This window comes from Thunnus maccoyii, chromosome 16 (assembly GCF_910596095.1).
Source record: "Thunnus maccoyii chromosome 16, fThuMac1.1, whole genome shotgun sequence".
Lineage (NCBI taxonomy): Eukaryota > Metazoa > Chordata > Actinopteri > Scombriformes > Scombridae > Thunnus > Thunnus maccoyii.
Genome location: NC_056548.1, coordinates 4,404,391 through 4,420,991, shown reverse-complemented (window position 1 = coordinate 4,420,991; position 16,601 = coordinate 4,404,391). Strand labels below are relative to the sequence as shown.

Here is a 16,601-nt window from a genome sequence, read left to right as displayed (position 1 = left end):
AGCTTTACTGCTGAATGTAAACAGTGTTTGTCAGCTTTACTAACATGTTTTATTCAGGGACTCAGTTTCCTGTCGTGTCAGTCGTGCAGGTCCAGCTCTACATGTATGTTGAACTGTGTTTTATCTGTACGACTGGTAACCACAAACTTTAAACCAGTCAAAGATCCAGTGAAGGCGGCGACTCCACATGTCTGAGGGTGTAGATTCATGTCATGATTCTGCCACAATCCACAACTTTGTTACACATAAATGACCCATGATGAAAGAAAACTGAACCAGAGAAACATCAGATCAGGTTATTAGATTAAATGTCACCTGGATGATGATGATGATTTACTGGACTGGATAAAAATCACAAGTTCAACTTTAAGCAGAACATTTTATTTCAGATCCATCTTCACCTCACAGGAACCGTTTTGTTTTAAATACACAAACAAATCCAAACTGCATAGTACAGAGTGCATTCCAGGACAGAGTCAGACATTCATTCAGACAGAGGGGAGGGGGGGGGGTGGGGGTGTAGATGAGAGGGAGGGGGAGGAGGGAGAGGAAGGGAAGGAGGGAGGGGAAGGGAGGTGGTCGGGTGTTTGGATGGTTTTACTTCTGGGCGGGCATCAGGCTGTCGATGGACTCTCCCTTCTCCAGCTTCTTCTCCATCTCCACCAGCAGCTTGACGCCGTCGACCACCATCTGCACCAGCTCCACCTCAGAGAATCCCAGTCTGTCAGCGTTGGAAATGTCGAAGATTCCACCCACAGCGGCCGTGTCCACGCCACCTGACGGCAAACACACAAAATACACTTTACAAACTGATTCAGACTTAATGGTTAACAGCTTTGTTTTACAATCTAAATATTAAATCCAACATCTGACTGATCAAATTAAAAACTAAATCTGGTTATTTCACAACATTCTACAGATCAGAAATACAGATGTTGAAGAAAAGATCTTAATGTTGAGACAAACATGTCCATGTGGGCAGAAAAACTTTCAGATCCTATAAACCACTTGCAGCAGTTCTACGTACCAGTTCCACGTTTCTGGAGCCTCAGCCTCTTGAGAACCTCCTCGAACTTGGCGTGTTTGCTCATGTTGGGCAGCTTCACGTGCACACCAGCACGCAGGCCGGTGCCCAGGTTGGACGGGCAGGTGAGGACGTAACCCAGATGCTCATTCCACATGAATGCATGGCTTCTGTCTTTGAACAGGCTCTCGATCTAAAACAAGCAGGCTGATGAGATTCTTATATAATCTTATATAATGATTATTATATGCACATTACAAAATATCCTTCAGCGTTGCTCCTGAGAACAAACCACCACAGATTAATGACACCTAATCTCGTATTTCCTACAAACCTTGGTGAGTCCGGTACAGAAGCGAGCGAAGACTTCCTTCATGTTTCCTCCTTTCTGCATAGAGATCACACGCAGGTGGTCCTCCTCGTTCACCCACACCAGGAATGTCTTGTTGTCGTTGTGCCTTCAGACACACAAAGTGGAATTAAGTTTACTTCAAATTTAAATCTACATATGAAAGATTTACAGAAGGTTGTGTGAAAAGCAGTGAGGTCTCACCAGATGCCTCTGGCATCGGGCCAGTCACGGGCCATCCCTGAGGCCAGCAGCAGGGGAGACACTGGCTTGTCAAACAGGAAGTGGTCATCGATGAGCTGCTGCTGCTCAGCGTCTGTCATGTTCTTCAGGGCGTAGTATTTCCCCTTCAGGTCTCCGCTCAGAGAGTCCAGAGCTGCGGAGACGAGAGACGACTTTAATAAAACAAAGAGCTCAGAGATGTCAAAACATTAACGTGCTGTCAGGAAGCTGCGCTGAAGCATCCTGTGAAGGACTGTAGATCAGATTCTAGTGTCCTGTGTGGTTATACCACCTGCTACCACTAGAGGACGCTCTCTGTACAGAAATGAGTCCAACAAGCATCATGTTTGACTTCATGGAGCATCACTGTGGTCTCAGCTTACAGTGAGTCATTCAGCTACAGCCCTGATTCCATCTGCATATGTGGCACTTAGTACAGATGGAAGCAGAGTCTGTAGTTTGTAACAGACCGGTTTCAGCTCCAGGATGAACTGGAGCTCTTTACCTTCAATGGAGAGCTTCTCCACGGCGCGTCTCTCTCCTCGGCTGCAGTGTGGTGGCAGGCAGAAGCCGCGGATGCTGCGTCCCGTTCGGACTCGGGAGCTCAGGACGTAGTTGGGGTCGAGGTCATCGCCTCCCTTTGGAGAAAGAACAGCAGTTAGTTTCTCTGCAGAGTAAATCTGATCAGTTTATATATTCAGCCAGGTTACATGATGCTGCGGCACCTTCAGGTTGTCTGAGTTGAGGTCGGTCTTGTGCTTGTCTGTGGGTTTGTATCCTCCGTGTCTGTCCTCGATCACGGGGTCCAGCAGCTCTTTGAACACCTCGTACGTCTCCTCGTCTCCGGCGACGCATCCCACGGTCATGATGAAGGGATGTCCTGCACACAAAGTCAACAGGGTCACAGGGGAGACAGCGGACAGGAGGACAGACAAACCAACATCCTCACTAACTCTGGTCAATGTGCTGAGTGTCATCAGGTCTCAGGATGGGACTTGTGGTACTGTACCAGGATTATCAACCCCTGTCTGAATGACACCATCTATGGTGAAGCCGTTGGGGGTAGACAGCGTTCTCAGCTTCTTGTACATGTCCAGGGTTAAGTATTTGGCCATGTGGTTGTTGTGCTGGCTGAAATCTGGGTACTCCTCCTCAGCTGAAAGCCTCTTCAGCGTCAGCTTGGCCATATTCTCAGAGCTAAACAGAGACACAGTCTACAGGGTGAGGACCAGTCACCTGCCATAATTCACTTAATCTGAATTCTTCTGAAAATAGTTTCAACATGAATCATGGGATATTCACACGGGAAGCAGCCACACTGTTCAGTTCTAGCTGCATCAGGCATTAAAAGTGTAACTGACATAAGACCGTGAAAGCAGCTGTGGATTATGAGCTGCTGCCCATCATGCATTATATAATACTGGTAATCTTTACCATTTGCTATAAAAGCTGTGCAATATTGCTGATAATGGAGGTTTAGAGAAATATGACCGTTTCTAACTGATTCATCTCTCCTTATATATGTGTGCAAGTGTCGCTTATAGTGATCCCCCCCTCACCAGGGTCACAGTGCAAAAAGCTGTTAGTGTTCCTCTCAGAACATGAAGCTCAGAGCGCCGCTGCGGCCATTAAACGCGGTCGATCAGGCGGAACAGATGGCTGTTCCGCCAAAAAGCCGCTTGGTTTTTTTTTTTTTTACCTGGGTTGTCAACCCCAGTCTGAATGACATCATCCAAAGTAAATCCACTGGGTGTCTGTTTGCTCCTCAGCTTCTCGTACATCGCAGCAGTCAGGACCTTTGCCATATGATTGTTGTGTTTGCTGAGGTCCGGATACTCCTGATCCGAGGCGTAATTCATCTTCATCTGGTTGTGCGTGTTACCGAAAGGCATGACTGATCCCTGGGCGGAGGATGGAGGGAAGACACGGTGAAAAAGCAGCGAAACAAACGGACTGCAGAGTCAGCACAAGTCTCGACCTCACACCGACTTTTAGATTGAGGATGTTAAAATGTAGCTCGAGTGACTGAAGTACAGATAGACGATCAAATATCCCGCCGTTAACCATCTAATGTGTTTAAACAGATGCAGAAATATGCAGCAGCTACACTGTGTGAAACATAACATGCATATCTCCTTTTTATATTAGTAAACTACTACAATAGCAAAGTTAACACGAATCATCGTAGTGAAAATCGGACATATTCATAAGGCCAAGATATGTGCCTCTACCACCCAGCTATCATATCCTCATTTTAAACTTAAAGATATTCTGTCTGTGCGGGATTTGAGTTAAAATGAACAATATTCCTACCTGTTGTCGTCGGATTTGACTACTACTACTACCAGGGGTTGATACAAAGATCCCTATTTTTCCGGCCGAGGAGCTCACAAAACCTCCAGCAGCTTCCCAGCAGCTCTCCGGTCGGACTGATGAGCTGAATCGTCATTTATAGTACACCGTCTCTCCTCCTATTGGTCAGTATTTGTAGTCCATTCATTCAATTGGACGCGTTCATTTGGTTTCAGAGGGGAATCCTTAAACATGGAGGTTTCTCTCTAATTCAACTTTTTCTACAACAAGGCTCATTTTATTATTATTTATTTATTATGATCCAATCCAATATTCTTATTGGATTTATCAGTTATTTCAACATACTGTTAAATTCCGTGAAACCGAGCTGCTAATCAAAGTGAATCTGATCAGAGACATTGACTATTGTGATATTAATACATTAGTGTTTCTTTTCATCCGTGTATTTTACAGTCTAAAAAGATGTAAAAACACTTGACAGCAGTGGTGGAACTCAACTAAGCATTATTTAAATACTGTTGTTTGTGTACAATTTTGAGATAAGTGTACTTTACTTGAGATTTTCTGCTATTTCACACTCCAACAGGGTAATACTGAACTTTTGCAGTTCACCACATTCAATTGACAGCTGTAGTTGTAAGTTACGTTGCAGATTAAGATTAAACATACAAAACATATGGTCTGTTTATAAAATTATAAGCGTGGTTGTCGATTAAACTACCCAACAGTATATAAAGATGTTAAAATAAGCACCAGCTTTAACATTACATGTAAAAAAGCAGCAGGAATATTAATCACATAATATAATAATGACAGGGCCTGCTCTGCTGCTCGGGTATTTTTGATACTTTAAATACATTTTGCTGTTAAAATTTATGAACTTTTAGTGAAGTAAGCCTTTTTGTCAATCTGTCCTTTTTTAACAATCTAAACAGAGTTTAATGTTGTTTGTTTTCAGAGAAATGCAACCTAAACAATACAGTTCATCATTTAAAGGTTTTTCCTCATGAAGCTGGCTGAGATAAAGCCAATAGTGTGCAAAGCGATCATCAAGGCTTCTTTGCAGAATCTAAAATGTTAAACAAATTGGTTTGTCTAACACGATTTTGTTTACTGCACGATTCCATACGTGTTATTTTATAGTTTTGATGTCTTCAGTATTTTTCTACAATGTAGAAAATATTCAAATAAATAAAAACCCTTGTATGAGTAGGTGCCTGGTACTGTATGTGTTTAATTTCAAAGTACAGTCCGTTATATACATCTTAAAACATGTCTGGAGGAGAAAAATAGCTTTGTGGAGATTCTGTGCATCAACATCCTCCTGAAATGTTCACATTTTGTTCGTTAATCCAAATACAATAAACCTGCGGGGCTGCAGGGTGAAAAGCGCAGATCTACAAATCATCTGTGCTGCCTCTTTAAACCGGCTCCTTCGGCTCAGAGAGTTTACCGATCCGTGAACCGGGTCACCATCCGGTCTGTCTCACCCAACTTCCTCTGAAAACAACACCACGTGTGTAAGGGAATGAATGGGTAGCTGTCAGTGTTGTCCACATGCGCACACACCGGTGTTAAGAGCAGAAATAGCCGTTTACGGTCAATAGTTTGTGGTCGTTTTTATCTCGGAAACCACCGAACATCACCTCTGGAGAAGGTAGGCTGAGAGTCGCCAACGGCTGTTTTCTGTGCGAAGCGTAATCAACGGTAACGGCAGCTAACTGTTAGCCAACGTTGCTAACGTTAGCAGTTAGCAAGTCGAACCAGCGTTCAAACAAAACTCACCATCAGTCGTAAATAGTAAGTTTGGCTTACAGACATTTTGCACTGTGACTTCTCTGTATGTTTGAGGGTAGAAATTGTGATTATAATGTTGAAACTGTTAAAAAAAAAAAAGTGACCCAACAACTGAATGTTAGCTAGCTAACCGTTGCAACGGTTAATCAGCGAACGTTAGCTTCAGTTAGGACGAGATATTCGCCAATTTAGCGTTAGTTTAGCTACAGAAAACCTTATTTAACAGCCAGGTATTGTTTAAAGTCTGTTTTCCCATCTATTGGTGCTCCCCCCAAACTTATCCTTATCTCTGCCAACCACTTACTATCTCTGCAGTGATTAGTACCTCAGAGGGGTACAGGGACACTACCTGAAGGGGAACCAGACCTCGACACAACACCTGATTTTCTCTAAATACACTAGAAATATAGAGACAGTCATTCTTAACATTAACTAATTAATTAATCTGACTCACATCTTCTCTGTGTTGTCCGACATGTTTCCGTCCGTTTCTTTCTTGAAGCAGCAACAACAAATTCGCCTGGTCTCTCCGAAGTTTAGCAGTGAAATAAAACGGCCGTTTGGCATCAGTTTGGAAAATGCAGGTTTTATAAAATAACTGTATGTGCGCGTGGTAGCAACATGATGGAGTTGCCATGGGTGACAGAATGGCCGGAGAGCGGTTGCCATGGCAACAAGGGCCCTGCTGCCACCATCCAGGAGCGGATACAACAGAACAGGAGGGGATTCTAGTTATCAATCAGTTAGCGATTAATTTAATCGTTGGCAACTAATCGATTAATCAACCAATCCTTGCAGCATTAGTTTTAACTGTGCCAAATTAGGTGGAAATTTAGCCCTGTTTGGATTTAGACACACAAATGTGTGACTCCATGAATCGATTATCTAAATAGTTGGTGATTAATTTAATGTTTGGCAACTAATCGACTATTCATTGCAGCTCTAGTATATTCCCAAAGTAAAAACAACCCATTTATTGATTTCTGACCTTGCTGTTGCAGAGTGACGGTCCTCACCATGAGTTTTGTGGAGTACTCAGACTTCATTCAGGACGGAGACGTAGCCATCGTCTACCTGAGCCACGACTCCATGATGCCAGTCAAGGTGCAACAGGGCGCCCAAACGCAGACGCGTTACGGAGTCATCCGCCACTCCACAGACCTGATAGGCCAGCGATACGGGTCGAAGGTCACCTGCAGCAAAGGCGGTTGGGTCCATGTCCTTCACCCCACGCCTGAGCTGTGGACGGTCACCCTGCCGCACCGTACGCAGATCCTCTACACCACAGACATCGCCACCATCACCATGATGCTGGAGCTGAAGCCGGGATCCGTTGTCTGCGAGTCAGGTGAGGGCGGCTTCACGTTCAAGTCAAAAGTTGTTTTTTAGAAAGCAAAGTGCATTTTACAAAACAATTATAGATGAAAACGTGAGTAAATATGTCTTTGAAAACATAATGAGAGAAGCTGCAGCTGGACTGACGTAAATGGTGCAAAAGCACAACTTTATTGCTTTATTGTTTTTAATGCATTGACTCATCAATAACACATAAGTTGAGACTTTTGATGCCGATAGAGTGTCGTGTATTTGGGAAATGGATGTAGCAAGCCGAGGATCTTTGGCACAAGCAGGAAGTAGCGAAGTATCAGCGGTAGCTTCGACAGGAGCGCAACTTAAACCTGCACTTAGTATTGATCAGTGGCGTTTGGTCGATATTCAGTCTGCTAAATAAGCAGTATCATTCTGATATTGATCCAACACATTGGATTGGTGCCTACTTTGTGGTCAGCCATATTGCACAATCTAATTTTGAACTATTTTTAACGCATGGCTTTCTTTTAGCCACTACAGCAATAATGCATTCAAATTGGTTTCCAAACTCATTACACACAAGAGCATTAGCTGCTACTGACGAGTATGTTTGGTTTGTGAGCACAATATATACAGTATGTAGTCCACGAGTTAATCATCAGCCATTCAGAAACTGGAAAGTTGACTTTTAAATAAGAGGCAGCAGTATTTCAGGTCTCATTATCAGTGGCATTTCCATGAGGCACAGTTTTATGATGGTGTGGTTGGAGCTGCACTGCGCAATTTTGCATGTTGGGTGTTGTAAACGGTGACAAGAGCTTCATTTGGAAGAAAACTGACATCAGTAAACTGCTCACAGCATGTTGGTTTGTATCAACCCGGCCAGTCTGTAAAGCTTTATGGTTAAAGTCGCAGTAAAACAGCAGTAAGAGCGTCTTTATCTTCCATAATGTGACATTTACAAGCCATTGCATGACGGATTTGGTTCACTCAGAATGTGTGTTTTTAGTAAATACAGGGCGATATGGAGCTGTAGAGGACTACTGGCCTCCATGCATATCTCCTTCACCCACTTAGTTAGAACAGGAGGAAGATAAGAGTGAAATTAATAAATTAGACTGAGATCCAAACACACCTCTGATTCATGACCCATGAATTAAGGTGCGGTTTTATGTGATGGGTGGGGTGGTACTTGCACCAAATCCCATTTGAATGGATAAATTTATGTTTACGGGGTGAGGATTAGTTCAAGATGAGTCATGAAAACTATTGTAACATTTTACAAGAAGAAAGTGTCTTTAGGGAAATTATACACACTGTAAAATTCAGTCTTTATTGAACAGTCTGTAGTTGGTTTTCAGGTTTTAATTTTGATTTCCAAACACCAGAATGAACTGTTCTTGTGTTCTTCTATAGCCGCCTGTGTTTTATGATTTATTAAGGCCTCAAATCTTCTACTGCGGTTTTATGAAAAGCCAGATTTGAATCCTCCTCTTCACACCTTTGAGTCTCAGCCAGATGTTTTGGCCGACGGAGCATCAGCTGTTAAACATCATGGGACCTGTGTGCCTGAGAACATTCAGACGTTATGTAACACGGTATTCTCAATTTGTCGACACTTTCACATTCTGTCTCCCCCCCTCCTCTCAGCTCTGTCCTCCATCTTCCATTTGTTTAATTGCAATCTCTCAGAGTGTGCTTGAGTGGGTTTTTTTTTTACGGCTAGCTGTCGCAGTTTCTTCCCGGTCCAAGGGCGGCGAGGAGGAGGAGGCGGGGGGATGGGCAAGGATGTTTGTATACGTTTGGTGCAGTGCTTCATCATGTTTTAGTGCTGACAGCTCTGCGCATGTCACCTTATTGATTGTACTCAGCTGAAATAGTGTGTGTGTGTGTGTGTGTGTGTGTGTGTGTGTGTGTGTGTGTGTGTGTGTGTGAGCTGTTGGAAAGGTCCTTGGGGTGATGAATAAATTCAGCTGGAAATCTGCTTAGTCAGTAAAGCACACACCAGCGGGATGGAGAGGGCTGCACTCGCTGCATTGGTATCACGTTTCTCTTGCATCTCTTTATGTCTATGCAATATTCTGCGTGTGCACACATACATGTATCAGAATAAAACCATCTCTCTGGAAGACATTTGAGTCACTTGGTTTATTAAATGACTTCTTGAATTAGCATTCTGTTAGCTGCACATAACACTCGAGCATCATCATACGTTGATGAGGTGATAATCAGCGTTTTGTACGGCACTGCGGTGACTCACAGCCTGATAGTCTGTTACAAGTATGCGCTGCCTCACGGTCGACTCCGTGTCACTGAGCTGTGTAAACACGCGCAGATTAGAGGTGATAATTTTGTTGGCTGTTCTCACTCCGCCTACACACCGGGGTCGATCCAAGGAGCGGTCGGTCACGTAGAGCGGTCACCTTGGAGGCAGGCGGTTCTGGAAATCACCCTGGCCGGCTCAGAGTTTTTTGAGCTAATTATTTACCGTGTGTTTTATTTTTTTTCCCCCCACCTGTATCAGTGCTTCGTTGAGCGGGTTCCAAAGCCGCCATACTGAGCAAATACTACAAGTCAAGGTCTGTTGATGTTAATGACCTGCATGACAGAAGGCGGAGCTTTTGAGTTGAGATATTGAGGCCGTGTAAAAACGGCGAGTTCAGCTGTCGAAGCGGCTGTACAGGGACGAACGAAGCCCCCAGAGTGGCGTTCTGGCCACATTCGGTATTATAGGATCATGTGATGCACATTGGCCCTTAATACTTTTTCCCCATACACATTTATTACAGAAGAAACTGCTGTAAACTGATGAATAAACCCCCACATGACTACCAAACAGATTGCAGATGGATCATCAGAATTTGATCCATTCTGTCCAACAGAATTTAAAAAAAAAAGTTTACAAGCCAAAATAAGTCAAGGACCCACAGCTCAGCCAGAGACGGACGATACTGAGCATGCTCCGTGGGCCCAAAAAAATGTGGAAGCCCGGTGATTATGGCTGGATCCAAATGTCCAGACGTCACCGCACGTGCAGACTCATGGACTTTTTGCAGGCACATTCCTGGGAAGTCTGCGAGTGAAGAGGGCCGTCCAAATCCACATTTCACCAAGTCCACAAGGGGCCTCAAGCGGACTTCCTGTAGACTGACTTTAACAATACTTTAGCTCAGAAAATGACCCAGAATCCACAGCAGTATGGAAATGACAGTGTTTCATCAATAATAAAATAAAACATTGATGACATTTGCTTTTTTTTTCAGTTTTGTTGTAAATTGATGTAGTTTCACTGCACTTTTTGTTTATTATGATCTGCTGAGCTGAACAGGAAAAGGTTTGTCCATCTACAGCATGAAGGGCCTCAGTTGAGGATTTAATGTGAATGTAATATCTGCCATGTTCAGTAGTTCATGCAGCATTCTGACCAGATAGATACATATCAAAACCATTAAGAACCATTCAGAAAAAACCACGTCGAGAAGCGCTACAGGGAATTTTAATTAATCTCCATGGAAACACTCGAGGTCTTCAGTCCCATCTCGTAATGCATTTTATAGCCTCAGGGACCGGCGACTTCGCAGACTTAACACGATGATGATGAACACGTCACGGCTCAGTCCGGACATTTAGATTCAGCCTTCCTTTCACGGGAATGAATGGGACGCCATCTTGGAACACCATGTCCAGTTCTCTTAAACATACATCAACTCAAACACCCTCAGTGTTCAGCGCCTGGTGGCGGTGCCTTTGGTTTGGTTTTGTGTTCCAGTGAATACAGTGGAAGTGTTTGTTGGTGGGAAACCGGTGAGGGATCATATGTCATTTGTCATATATTGATTTGTACAGAGCTTTCCTTCTAGAGCTGAAACCATTTGTTGATTAATCCGTTAAATATACTAATGGAAATTGTACTTTATCAAGTAATTTATCAACCACAAACATCACAACACCTATTCTTGTTGCTTTTGTCTGTCTTGTATCATACGTTTTATACTATATTTGGGTTTTTGACAGTTTGCCAAACAAAATAAACCATTAACAGATATTCACTTTAGTCTCTGGTAACTTATGAATAGCTAGTCTAAACATATTATGAATGAATTGAAAAAAACTATTATTTTTATTATTTGCAGCCATACTTACAATGTTGTGTACATGAATTTGCAAGAATTGGATCAGATGTGTCACAGCTGATATGATGGAGGGGGAAACTGCTCTGAAGGAATTTCCTTTTTATCTGGTTTCATAATCTTAAAATGGTCTTAATGGTTGTTGCAGATGTATTTCCACACCGACAAGAATGAACCGCTGGGAAACACTGAATACTTGAGATTTTTAAGGCATGAATCAGCCGTCGCAGAAACATCTGCAGCAACTGTATCAGCAGGCTCTGGAAAACCGAAACCCGAAACTTCTCTTCATAGCTGCAAACCGTCACTCTCGATATCTGTCAGAATAACGACGGCCACTTTCAGTTCAGCTTCATGTCGCCCCGCTACTGACATTCAAGGGTTCAGTGTCTTACTGAAGTTTACACAGACAGAAGTGGGTTAACGATGAGAGGCCGTTACTCTCTTACTTTCGCTTTCTAAAGCGTCTCCTGGGAAGTTGACATCTCTTGACTTTTGGTCTGATTTTGCTTCTCATTCTGCGCAACGACCGTATTGATTCTGATAGAGGAACAAGATGGAGAACAGAGAGCAGGGGATGAGCTGCAGTTCAGGTCAGCAGTCAGATTCACTGGGAGCCGTCGGTCCCCCTCCCCCTCCCCCCCCCTCCACTCTGTTTTCATCCTCGTCTATGGCTGTTTCCTCTCAGGCCAGTCGCTGCCTGCTGACTTGACGTCTTGTTCTGCGAGCAGACCAGAAGTGTTGAAATGAGTCATGAGTCGCCTTGACTATTTGCATCAATTCATCACCAACAGAGGAAAGTTACAAATGGTGCTAAGAGCTTTGAATGTTTTCCTACAGATAATGAGGTCAAACAAAGCTACATGTTGGAGTTGAGCTGACCATGAGACCCTGAAGTACATTTAATTATTATGTAATTATCCTAAAATGCTGCTGTTGATGAATAATAATGCCGTATAATAACCTTCACACTTGTGTTTATGTGTTGTGACATGATTTTACTCTCCTGCTGCTGCTGTCGAGTGTATTTCTGAACCTTTCAGCTTCCTGGCGTGAAGCCTGAAGTCCAGTGTCGACTCTGAGCGTATTGATCATCTGTATCGCAGTAGCGGAGGTCTGGATTCACCCATCAGTCAGACAGAACTCTGCAGGAGCCGCACAGCCGTTTCCTCTCAACAGTAAACTCTATTTTAGAGAGGACGATCGATCTCTCTCACACGGTTAAATTCAGCCTGCAGCCTCAGCATCACGGTACATCTGAGGTTGTCGTTTGTGGGATAGTAAGATTGTCTTATATGCTGTGTGTTATAGTAATATGATCACAGCAGGAGGTGATTAACGCTAAAACGAGATTATTGTTAATCATGTATTACCAAACACACTGGTTCCATCCTCTCAAACCTGAGTATTGGCTTCTTATCTCAGTTTTAGAGCTGCAACGATTAGTCGATCAACAGGAAATTAATCATTAACTATTTTTATAATCACATAATTGTTTTGAGACTTTTTTTTTTAAAGCAAAATGTCCAAATTCTCTGATTCCAGCTTCTCAAATGTGAATATTTTCCAGTTTATGTAGTGTTTATTTCAGGAAACAGTGACAAACAATCGATTAATTGGGGAAATGATGCTAGTTAACATACATCTCATGAACAGGTTGCATTCATCAGAGTTTTTTCAGTTCTAGGGCTGCAAGAAATGATTGTTTTCATTATTGATTAATTGTTTAGTCTATGAAATGTTAAAAAATAGTGAAACAATCGCATTCACAATTTGTTAGAGGCCACGGTAATGTCTTCAATTTGCTTATTTCGTCCGACTAACAGTCCAAAACCTTCAGATATTCAGTTCACTGTCATATAAGACAAAGAATAACAGCAACTCTCCACGTTTGAGAACATGGATCCAGAAACTGTTGGGCGTTTCTCAGTCATCTGATAATCAGAACAGTTCCAGTTTAATGGTAGTAGCTCTGTTTGATTGCATTACGTTGTACATTAGGTTCTATGTTTTCTGATATGATTGTATATCAACGTCAAGTCCAGTTACTGACTGACAGGACAGACAAGCACAGTCAGTCCTTCACCCATGACGATAACAAAGCCGTCTTTTATCAATAAATGAGGTAATTTGAGTATAAAGCTTATCAGGGAGTGTCTGTCTGTCTCTCTGCTGTCGTGCCTTATATTTGACAACTTTTAATCTGCTTGTTTACATCGGTTGCATCCTCATTCCTACGGTGCACCGTAAAGATCCATCCACAGTTTCCTGTTTACTGCCGTTTCCAGCCACAGACCATCCGCTTCAGCAGTGTGAGGTTTTTAGCAAGTCAAAGTACTGCTACGGGGGTAAACATTGCTCTCTTTGTTGCCACGCTAACAAAGGCGGCGGTGACGTAATGTCAGGAGGAGAAGAAGAAGAAAGAGGAGGAGGAGGGGATCTGCTGGCTTGTAGCTGTGTTCTCAACTCTCCAATCCCCCCCCCCCCCCCCCCAACTCCAACCCTCCACAAGTCACATGACTGGTGTTATTTTTCCTCTTGTAAAATCACACGCGCATCAGTCCTTCTCATACCGTACGTGAGCAGGCATTGTTTACCGCAGGAGGACCAACCAGAGCTCCACTTTCAGGCCCACTCAGAAATGTAGCATCCACTTATCAGCCGGAGTGGAGAGAAACTCGGTGTGAAAACGTGGGCGTGTGTGTGTTGTAGTAACAGCTGTGAGCTCTTTGTTTAGACTGTGTGAGGACGGAGTGAAGCTTTTAATGACATTTTTAAGACACAACAAGACCTAATCCTTTTAGATTTCCTGAAAGTACACGGCTTCATGTCCACAAGCTGTAAGAGCTGAGTCTGAGCTTTTCTTTATCTGGTTTGAAGACCTGATAGTGACGTGACTTTTTCTGAGATGCTTGTCGATCAGTTTACAGGCAACATGATGTGAAGTAACATCCACAATGTGTCACTGACAGTGTGTCTTTACTGGTGCTTCATGCGTACAGCTGTAGGTAACAAGCTTCATCTCATATGTGTTTAAAATTAGATTTAGAAGCTACTGTAAGTCTTCAAATCTTATTAAAGGAGCAATAATTTCCAAAATGATCACCAGACACTCATTAGAGGGCCTGAATTTAGTGTTTGAGACCATAATGACGCGTTGAAGATGATTATTGACTTCTGGAGAGAAGTTGACGCTTTTTTAATGGGAGTCAGTTGGAGAATCTGACAGCCATCGGTGATACTTTAAGGTGCTTCTGCGTCGGCTTCAGTCTGGTTCCAACCTCTCAGATGTGATGATTTGCTGCTTTTCTCTTTGTACATTAAATATCTTTTGGGTTTTGGAGTATTGGTTGAATAAAACAACACTTTTTGGGAAATCATGACAAGCATTTTTCACACATTTATGCAGATGAGCGGAGCTCCGACCATCTTGATAATCAATTAAATCGTTTCAGTTATTTTAAAGCGAATATGTCAAGCATTCCCCAGTCCCAGCCAGTCATTTGTTTGCTGCTTTTCTTGGTCTCACGTGTAGTAAATTTAAATATCTTTGAGTTTTGAACTGTGGGTTGAACAAATCAGGCAATTTGAAGAGGTCACATTGGACTTTAGGAAACTCTAGGGGGCATTTTTCACTGTTTTCAGATGGTTTATAAACCAAACGATTAGTCGATTAATCAAGGAAATCATCAGCATATTAATTGACAATCTGTTAGAAACTGCTTCAGTGAGATTAAGTGTTGGACGTCCAGCAGTTTCTTACAGTTAAATCTGAGATATTGTCATTTTATCCACAATAACTTCGACATTCTATCAATATATGTTCAAACAGTCGCTTGAAACCTGGAAGCGCTACTTGACTCTGACTTCAGCTGTCCTGTTTAACTCACTTACAGCCACATAAACAAAAGCTTTTTTTTTTTTTAATCAAATCCTCTGCTGACTTGGAGGAAGTGGTCCACGTTTTTATCTCATCACATCTGGACTCCTTTAGCTCTATTTACTCTTTGCTTTAACGTCTGAAGTTGTCAGTTGGTCTGAAATGCAGCAGCGAAGATTTTAACTAATTTAAGAAAACACACATCTCTCTCCCCCCTCTCCTGGCTTCTCTTCTTTGGCTTTATTTGAGTTTTTTTTTTAATCTTACTGGTTACATTCAAGTCTGAACAGCTCTAAACTACATTTCTGAACTTTTTACCCTTTATGAGCCAGATCGCAGCCTCAGGTCCTCTCTCGACTGTTCCTAGATCGAGGTCGATGATAAGATGACAGTTTTATCAGAGTTGTTTGTTTATTTTGGAGTCTTTCTAATCTGTTTCTGTTTGGCAAAATAATTCTTAATGCAGCTTAAAGATTAGAAGATTAAAATTGTTTTTAAACGGACATCCTGCCCTCAGTTTTTTATGCTGCTTTCAGCTTAAAGCTCCAAGTCTGAAACGGTGACAACAAAGATTCGATGTGTCTTTATTAAACATGAATCAAACTGTTCTTCTGATAGATTTAAGCTCTATCCATCATGTATTTGTCATCTTGCTGCGGTCTTTGTGTCGCAGGTACTGGCAGCAGCTCGCTCTCTCACGCTGCTTTCAGCTTAAAGCTCCAAGTCTGAAACGGTGACAACAAAGATTCGATGTGTCTTTATTAAACATGAATCAAACTGTTCTTCTGATAGATTTAAGCTCTATCCATCATGTATTTGTCATCTTGCTGCGGTCTTTGTGTCGCAGGTACTGGCAGCAGCTCGCTCTCTCACGCTGCTTTCAGCTTAAAGCTCCAAGTCTGAAATGGTGACAACAAAGATTAAATGTGTCTTTATTAAACATGAACCAAACTGTTCATCTGATAGATTTAAGCTCAGTCTGCGGTATTTGTGTCGCAGGTACCGGCAGCGGCTCGCTCTCCCACGCCATACTGCGTACCATCGCCCCCACGGGTCACCTGCACACGGTGGAGTTCCACCAGCAGCGGGCGGAGAAGGCGGCCGAGGAGTTCAAGGAGCACCGCGTCGATCACCTGGTCACCGTCAGGAACCAGGACGTGTGCAAGGATGGGTTCGGAGTGACGGGCGTGGCGGACGCCGTCTTCCTGGACATCCCCAGCCCCTGGGAGGCGGTGGGACACGCCAAGGCTGCCATGAAGAAGCAAGGTGAGACGTGTGTTAGTGTGTGTGTGTGTGTGTGTGTGTGTGTGAGAAAGTATCTTGAAATTAATCGACTGATGGGTCTTGGAAGCCGACACCGATCCTGAGTATGTTTTTGATTCTTAAAAAAACTGAGTAACAAGGTGAAGAAAATGATCTGCATGTGGAAATTTTGTTTGTTCTTTGAAGAAACTAGTGATCGAAGAAAACCTAGATTACACAATAATTTCAAACTTATGTCTGCATTTTATGTTTTATATATACTGTATATACGTTTTAAACAAAGCCTCTGCTCTGCGACTATAGATAGAAATT

General features: G+C 42.8%; 2 protein-coding genes across 11 annotated transcripts in view; one reads left to right on the top strand and one right to left on the bottom strand.

Moving 5' to 3' along the window:
* Window positions 1-16,601, top strand: part of LOC121881354 (MAP/microtubule affinity-regulating kinase 3-like) — an 85,926-nt gene that overhangs the window by 62,645 nt on the left and 6,680 nt on the right. For 5 of the 8 annotated variants that reach the window (XM_042389091.1, XM_042389090.1, XM_042389088.1 and 2 more), the window contains 2 exons: window positions 6,707-7,053; window positions 16,026-16,292. In XM_042389091.1, coding sequence (XP_042245025.1) covers window positions 6,707-7,053; window positions 16,026-16,292 — 614 coding nt within the window. Of the gene's footprint in view, window positions 1-5,176; window positions 5,709-6,381; window positions 6,602-6,706; window positions 7,054-16,025; window positions 16,293-16,601 lie in introns of those variants that run through there. The other 3 variants (XM_042389104.1, XM_042389103.1, XM_042389106.1) reach the window with 3 other exon arrangements.
* Window positions 366-6,278, bottom strand: ckba (creatine kinase, brain a). 3 transcript variants are annotated; one of them, XM_042389107.1, is made up of 8 exons: window positions 6,160-6,278; window positions 2,605-2,792; window positions 2,321-2,475; window positions 2,101-2,233; window positions 1,578-1,749; window positions 1,359-1,482; window positions 1,028-1,217; window positions 366-776 (listed from the first exon to the last, which is right to left on the bottom strand). In XM_042389107.1, exons 1-8 carry the CDS (start codon window positions 6,270-6,272, stop codon window positions 598-600), a joined length of 1,254 nt encoding a protein of 417 aa, XP_042245041.1. In that variant the 5' UTR covers window positions 6,273-6,278; the 3' UTR covers window positions 366-597. The 3 variants fall into 3 exon arrangements, with proteins under 3 accessions (XP_042245041.1, XP_042245042.1, XP_042245043.1); XM_042389108.1 differs by lacking the exons at window positions 2,605-2,792; window positions 6,160-6,278 and adding exons at window positions 3,295-3,496; window positions 3,909-4,027; XM_042389109.1 differs by lacking the exon at window positions 6,160-6,278 and adding an exon at window positions 3,295-3,383.

Bases quoted from the DNA above. Each gene is read 5' to 3' on its own strand.
- ckba (XM_042389107.1), bottom strand. From the start codon at position 6,272: ATGCCAAACGGCCGTTTTATTTCACTGCTAAACTTCGGAGAGACCAGG. The intron at 2,234-2,320 runs GTGCCGCAGCAT...CTTTCTCCAAAG, and splicing joins TCAACTCAGACAACCTGAAG to GGAGGCGATGACCTCGACCC. The intron at 1,483-1,577 runs GTGAGACCTCAC...GTGTGTCTGAAG, and splicing joins CCCGATGCCAGAGGCATCTG to GCACAACGACAACAAGACAT.